The following is a 7,881-nucleotide window of genomic DNA, read 5'->3' as shown; positions in this document are numbered from 1 at the left end:
AAGTCATGTTTGTCTTTACCAAAGAATTGGAATTGAACTTGGCTGTACCATGACACGAAGACAACTTGAGAAACCCTCACCCGTGCTTTTGTTTTAAATTTGAAAATTAAAAACGCCAAGAAGGGTGTTTTCATGGAAGGGAGGGGCGACGGCATCTCTATATGACATACGACTACCAGTGCGCAATGAATAAATCATTGCAAGGCAGGCAGAGGGAGAGTAAACAGTTGTGTATCTTCACCTCAGATGCATAGAGAGCCCTGTCAGACACTGCAGTTAACAAAGGCTGCCGCCTCATCGCCATGCAGATGGTGTTCGCCGCCGCAGAAACCTGACATGATCTGGGGGGCGCTACCCCGTGAACCCCAGAGTTTGTTCAAGATGGCCTCCATTTTGTCTGCAGACAAAAAATGGGGTAGGAAAAAAGTACTGGAAACCAAAACAATCCTTTTTAGAATATATATATTTTTTATTTATAATTTATAATTGGCAGATACAAAAACTCTTACTGTATCCAAAATGTGCAATAAATCACTGCTGATTAACAAAAGAAATTACAAAAGTCTGTCTACTCTTCAAAGTTGACAACCAATGTAAACTGGTTTGAACTAGTAATCCTAGAGAGTGTTTACTAATGACTAGTGAACTACAGTTTTTAACAAATTGCAAATCGCCTGTGCTCTCCCAAGTACGTTGATATCGGCGCCCCCCCGTTATTAAATACAAGAAAGGCAATCATTTTCCGTAAGCAGCACAAAATGTGTAGAACACATGACAAAGTCTTGTACCAATATATTTGCGAAACAGGGGACGGCGTTAAAAAAAAATGTAAACAATTACCTTCATCAAACATCTGTGACACTTAACATAATCATACAAAATGTGTCATTTCTTAATCAACTACAAGTATTTGGGAGGGGGGGGCGGAGCAGCAACACTTCCCGCTCATCAATAAATTGTAAATCAAAAACAGAAACAAACACTGTATCAAGCGCATCTGTCATTCACATTTCAATAAAAAAAAAAAAATACATCCACAGTCATGATCAGCCTATCTGGACAGAATGTCGTTGCTTTCATGTTCCGCACATGACACCAAACTAAAAACAGAATCTAGTGAAGCAAACGCATACGGACGATTCTTGGCAGTTCTGTAACAAAAAAAAAAAATTTCCAAGTGCAAAAGAATTCTTCAATGTACCAGTTTGTTCTCTTAATTTTACTCCAAACGAGCACACATTCCTTTTCGTGTAGCATAATGCCCCCAAGATGGCAAAAATAAAACTACAAAACAACATCCCACTCGTGTTTGATAGAAAGCAAACATCCCCGGTGCGACTCCGACTTTTAACATGCAACACCATTACACCGAGGTCCTAATTTCTCCGACATTGAACGTTTCCAGCTACATAAAAACCAAGGCCGTATTATCGTCGAGCAATAACGTCAAAAGTCACATCATCAGAATTCCCTCTCTGGAAATCCGTCTCAAAGCACTTGCGTAATGAAGTCTGTGCTTTTCCCTTTTTCTGTATTTGAGCCGAGACATCACGTACAGATTCGGGGCAAGTGACGACAGGTCTGCTTTTAGGGTTCTAGAGGACAATTTATAAACCGCAGCAAGGTTTTATTGGGTTCATGTGACATCTTTTTTTTCGTTGAGGTCAACCGTTGAAGCCTTTGCGACATGCAAATAACCAAAGAGCAGCAACGTTCTTCACTCGAGTTGCTGTCTACTATTTCTGACACAAAAAAAATATTTTAAAAAAGGGACCTACTATGCTCAACTCGATTTTTAACAACCAAAATGGTCAAGAAAAGTAAGAATAGAAACACTAATTTAGCATACATGTAGTGGTGGGAAAATGAATCGGTTAATCGGCAACAAACCGATAAATCGCCTCGTATTTTAAGAATCTAGTAATCGTTTAAAGACATTAAGGATTGTCCAAATATTCTGATTCCTTTAATCACTAAATAATCCCAAATAAACACAAATAATTGGTAAATAAACAGTAATCGGGGGTGAAAGAAAATCAATACATTAATGCAAATAAAATTGTATCCGATTATTTGATGGAATATCGATTCTAAAAATATTCGAAGGTGATATCCCTTCATATTGTTACAAACATTGTATCTCAAATCATTAATAAGCATAATAGGCCCATCTTATTTGTAGAGCACAAGATTAACAAAATGCTGCACAACAAACGGCATAACATGAAAAAAAAAAAAAGATCCAGCATCATCAGTACCGTGAGACTTGCATAACATCGGATGGCTCTACATAGCCAGAGTTTCACTTCAAGCTCCATGCTCATGACCAAACTATTCCGAATGTCGCAATTTTGGGCAGCCGTAAATCGTGGCTACTAGCACGTCACGCATAAAATTTTATACATACAAAAATTATGATTTCATATTCACATGGCATTTGTTTTTTCAATTAATTGTCGAATCACTTGAGTCTAGTCTTGATTCGCTTTGTGCTTTCTCAGGTTCCACCAAACGTGTACTGTGATGAACTCAGCCTTAAGAGGATTTGCAGTTTTTTTTTGAAGGCCCAAAAATGGTCATTGTGAAGTTCATTTGATAGCAATGTACTGGTAGCCTTTCATTTAGAATTTGGGGTTTGATTGCGCAAGTGGGATAACTGCTTTGTGTGTGGTTGACCTCCAGCGCTCATCTGGATGGATTAGCGTAGACCTTGACTGAACATAAAAAGTGCAAAAGACTCCCGTGCGTGTGTTTGTGTGTGTGTGTGTGTGTCAGTAGTGCTTCTCCTGTAGATAATCTTTCATCTTGTTAGGTAAGGGCAGTTTCTGGATGAGGTCTATCCTGGTGTATTGTCGAATGACAAAGCGACAAAGGTACTGCAGGGAGCGCACTTGCATAAAGCGAGAAACGGGATTGGTGAGTCTGACCGGGTAGGTGGCAGAGCCCGGTAAGCGGGACCTGGAATAACAAAAAGCGCCATTCTCAGAGTCTTTGATGGAGTGCTCGATGAGGTCCACGATGGACGTGTGTCCTTCCACGTCGGGCTGCTCATAAAAGCTGAAGCGCCCGTTGGAGTGTTCGATACGGGTGTGGAGAGTTTTGCTCTGCGACCTGAAGCTCAGGCTAAGCAGGTACCTGTCGTCCGAGCTGTCTCGGACCAAAAAGGAGCCGTCGGCCAGGTTGACCAATTTCTCCTCCGCCTCCCAGCGTGTGATGGGGCCCCAGTACCAGCCCTGCCTAGCCAGCTTCTTCAGCTCCTCCGTCAGGCTGGTCACCACTATGGGCCCGCTGCTTTGGACCGAGTCGTAAACCCGACCCACTCCGGGAGCCGAATTGGGATCGAAGTTAAGGTGATGCCGGACTCGATCGGCGACCTGGCTGTCTGAGGAGCCAAAGCTGGAGAACGTCCTGGGAAAGCGAGCGTTGCTGCTCATGGGAGGCAGGAGAGGAGAGAGGGGAGGTGGGCCCTCGCCTCTGGAGCTTTGGAGCATGACGCCGGTGGAAGCCATCGGAAGACTATTCATGGAAGTGTCCATGAAGAGATCCGGAGGCAAGCCGCCAACCATTTGGTGCTCCTCCTGTCCCGGATCCATCAGCGGGGACCCGTTGTCCGCCTCTGCCGCCACCTCCATGGGAGGCGCGCTGTCCAGGCAGAAGGAGTGGGACCCTTCGGGGTACATTCCCTCATCTAAAGGCATCGTGTACTGAATGTAGTCTTGGGGCGTCAACCCCAGCACCACAGGCACGTCACTATCGTCAATATTGAAATGCAGCTCGCCGTTTTGCGGCCGCTGGAGGTTTTTGAAGGATTCGGGTTGGTCCTGAAAGAGCCCACTCATCTGAAAATCGCTGAATTCCTTTCGGATGCCGTTCAAGTTGGGGCTGGGGCCGGGAGAGTGGACCATGGCTTTCACTTTGACCTCCATCTTAATGCAAGCGTCATCTGAGTTGACCGGCCGCAGAGGCCAAGGCGAGGGGCTGTAGTGGTGACTCCGGAGCGACGCGGACCTTAGAGGTCGCTGGGCCTTAACCTCGTTGAAGCCGATGGGCGCCGAAGAGGAGGAGAAGGTGTCCTCGTCGTCCGTCGAGCCGATGGCGGAGGACCCCGCTTTGCTCTTCGCCTTTTGCTTGGCCGACAGCCTTCTCTTAAGCGATCCCATCAGGCCTTCGCTCTTTGACCGGCTCTTATTCTGCCCACCTTTGTCTTCCTCGCCACCCAGGTCGCACACGGAAAGGTCTTTGGTGTAGCAGCCTCCGAAAAGTGACTCGTCCTTGGAGAACTCTGCGGCCACTGGGGCCTGCTGGAGCATGACAAAGTCGCCGTCCTCTTTGCCCTTTATGCTCAGCGACTTCCGAATGGTCTTAAGGCTGATCTTCTTCATTCTGACTGGCCCTCCGCCAAGGTGGGGGGCATGAGATGACTCTCCTCGTATCCTGATGAAAGAACTAGCCACAGTATCCTCCCATCAGGTTGCACATAAGTCATGCATACAGCGGAGCCCACAAACTCTTCAAAAGGGGGTGGAGGGGTGGGGAGGAAACACAATGTTCTTAGAAACAATCATATCCATCTTTAATTACCTCATACATTCATCCATGTAGACGGATTAGTTTGGGCAGCTGGTGTAATATTTATTTTACAGATCATTTGCTGACTCAAGTTTTGGAAACTTCTGTGGCACTGCTGAAACGGGTTTATGACAGGGTGTGGATATTAATGACGGTTGTTTCCATTTATACTCTCTACAACAATGGCATTGAGTGCTGACATGTTTAAAGACTCAGATTTAAATATTTTGACTTGCATTAAGTAAAAGCTGCAAGTATTTAGCAATTCAACATTATCTAAATGCCCTCGCTTAAGTGATGAGTCAATCAACGATGCCACAAAATCACAGGTGTCAAACTCGAGGCCCGGGGGCCAGATACGGCCCGTCACATCATTTTATGTGGCCCGCGAAGACAAATTGTGCATCAAATTTGTGTGTCATTACTCGAATTGCAAATTGTCTTTACTTTTAAAAATATCTTTTTTTTAATATTTGACCAGTTTTTACTCGTCTGACTTGAAAATGAGTTATTTGTCAGTTTGTTTTGTAGCTTTTACTGTATATAATATGAGGTGCTCATACATTTATTTGGGTTGACAGTCACAATGGCCCTCGGAAAGAAGCTATGACTACAATGCGGCCCGCGAAAAAATGGGTTTGACACCCCTGCACTAGATTCACATGGCATAAGTAAGGTTAAAAACGCAGCAAATTGACATTAAGATACATTGATAGCATTTTTTGTGTGCATTCGTGGTGGTGAAAGATTAAATTAAAGCACACACATGCACCCACAAGATAAAAACAAACCCAAGATCGATTACTCACCATTATGCGCAGAGAAAATGTGACTCGACTTGATTGAATGGGTCAAGTTCCACATCCAGCACCTTTCATTTGATGCTGTGAAAAAAATAAAACTTGTTATCATATTTCAAACACTTTCCATGTTCGCTAGCATGTTATTACCATCGTAATAAATAACTTAGATTATTTAACCTGCTACTTGTCAGATCTTATTAAAGAAATAGAATCAAGGTTTTGTCCTAGCACGGCCTACACATTTAAAGGCATTCTTTAGCTTAGCCTCGAAAGTTAGCATTTTATAATGTCCCAGTGTAAAATAACAATATCTAACATTCGAAAAAGCTTCAATACGCACTCGATAACAGTTGACGATTGTTTCTTGAACATCGAGTGTCAATAGAACAGCTATAAACAGCCAGATATGTTACTACTACGAGCTATAGTGTTAGTTAGCAAATTCGCTCTTCACAGTGGAAATAAATCTTAACCGATCGCATTTTAAAATCATCCCCGTGTTGAATAAACCTTTATCTCGTCACTTGCGCTCAAGAGAACAACAAATAAATCCCGATTTTAAATAAAAGCTCGCTCTTCCACCTTTGTTAGCTACCTTGGCTAACGTTAGCATACGACCAACCTAAGCCAATCAGCTTGTTTCCTGAACGCTTGTTGTCGAAAACATACAAGATAACATTACCTTGCAGTTATTCTGCTTTCCAATCCGCAGCAAAAGATCAGCGTTTACATGTCCAGGGCTTGGTACATCTAAGGAAAAAAAGGTGCGATGATATAATCTGGAATACGACACAATAAAGTGATACCTTTCTTTCTGACTGACTAGGTTAGCACACTTGAGGAGCTCCCGGCCTCTTCCTTTGTTGCCTGTTAAGTTGAGTTAAGGCAGCTCGGCAAGCAGACTTGGATGGATGGATAGAGCGAGCACACAGTTTGACAAATAATTATTACATTCCACTTCTGAAATGAAAAAAAAAATGCAGACATTCCACTGTATTAAAAATACCGAGTCTTGAGTGACAAATTTAATTGCTGTATAACTGAACCAAAACAAATTTAATAGCCTGGCTGACTCATGCACTGTATAATATTGTGCACATTTTGACAAGTTATTATTATTATTATTCTCACTGTGCAATAGAAAATGTCTGTTTTTCCTACTTTAATTATATCTATAAGTATGACGATAGTATTGATAGGAAGATGGATGGATGATTTATATTTTATTTGTAATTTATAAAGTATGTAGAATGAGGACATGTATTTATGTTATTTTTTTATGCTGCATATCCTCTGTTATATGTAATAAAAACTAAAGGATCAATTATTGATACTATAGCTACTGTTAATCTGTAATCATTTCTGTTGGCAAAGGTTATTTGTGGTGTCATTTATCAACAGTTTAGTCAACGTTATACTTTTCTAATTTGAGTTTCGAGCTGGAAAAGTTTGGGGAAACGTATGTACCAAAGACTGCAAGTCATTTCTTGTTCAAACAAACGTTGACCACAGTGGTTTAGCGCAGATTACATCATGACAGGACAGTGTATCAGTGTAGCAAGCTGTCTGAGCAAAATAATTGCTCTAAAATATCCAATGTCGAAATATTCACTAATGAGTAAACTTTCTTATTGCGGTTTATGAGGCTTATCCAGTGTGGTGACTTGTGCTTACAGGTCTTTTTAATTTGTATTTTGAAGAAGATCAAATTGACTCTCCAAACTACAAGTTGATAGAGCAAACTAAATGTTGGTTGCCTAATTAGCGTCAGTATTGTTTTTAAAGGGGATGATATTTACCACTGCCAGACTAATTTGGTTTCTGCAGAACGTCACATTGTTGTTTTTCTTTTTTCACACTGTCAAGTGTATGGCAGTCCTTCCCCACCCTGCTTGAAGCTGCTATAGGCAGACAGGCCCTCTGCGAGCACTCTAATTACTGGGCCTTATTAGGCTTCATCAGGCTACCTTTTCTTGATATGCTGGCACACGAGGGAAAGTGGTGGTGGAGCAAAGCGGGAAGAAGGATGACAGCTGATGCACTGAGGACACCATAACACGAGTCTGTTTTTACAAGCCAAATTAGACCTGACAAACAAAGTTCACTCCACTTGATATCGGAAGGCAAACAGTAAAAATGAATGCAGGCACAATTTGACACATTACTGTACCTCGAAAAACAGAATTCAACGCAATGTAGCTTCTCAAGTTAAACACAATCTGTTGCGTGATGTTGATTGATATCCTCGTTGCTCTTTTTCAAAACAAATTTTCAACTTGCTGTAGTTTGACTCTTTTCACCAGCTGTCACGTTTTTTTCCCCTTAGAGGCTGCTCTTACCCTTGGCAATGTAGTGGAGGACAGTAACAGAAGAAATGTCAACACTGTGGGTCCGTGACAGGACCACTGGGACTCCTTTTCCACCAGGAAGGTCTGTGGAATGACAACACCTAAGCCTTATTTTATGTCAAATTCAACCATTCATTATTCATAATCAGCTGTTTTAATGT

The 7,881-nt window shown here is 42.2% G+C and overlaps 1 protein-coding gene across 1 annotated transcript; it reads right to left on the bottom strand.

The window, feature by feature from the left end:
• Window positions 1-445: 445 nt before the first annotated feature.
• Window positions 446-6,295, bottom strand: LOC125985844 (suppressor of cytokine signaling 6). Its single transcript, XM_049749046.2, has 4 exons — window positions 6,196-6,295; window positions 6,055-6,122; window positions 5,379-5,453; window positions 446-4,509 (listed from the first exon to the last, which is right to left on the bottom strand). The coding sequence occupies exon 4, from the start codon at window positions 4,380-4,382 to the stop codon at window positions 2,772-2,774; it is 1,611 nt and encodes a 536-aa protein (XP_049605003.1). The 5' UTR covers window positions 4,383-4,509; window positions 5,379-5,453; window positions 6,055-6,122; window positions 6,196-6,295; the 3' UTR covers window positions 446-2,771.
• Window positions 6,296-7,881: the final 1,586 nt, after the last annotated feature.

This window comes from Syngnathus scovelli, chromosome 18 (assembly GCF_024217435.2).
Source record: "Syngnathus scovelli strain Florida chromosome 18, RoL_Ssco_1.2, whole genome shotgun sequence".
NCBI lineage: Eukaryota > Metazoa > Chordata > Actinopteri > Syngnathiformes > Syngnathidae > Syngnathus > Syngnathus scovelli.
Note: the sequence above shows the minus strand (reverse complement) of the source record. Positions and strands in the feature narration are given on the sequence as shown.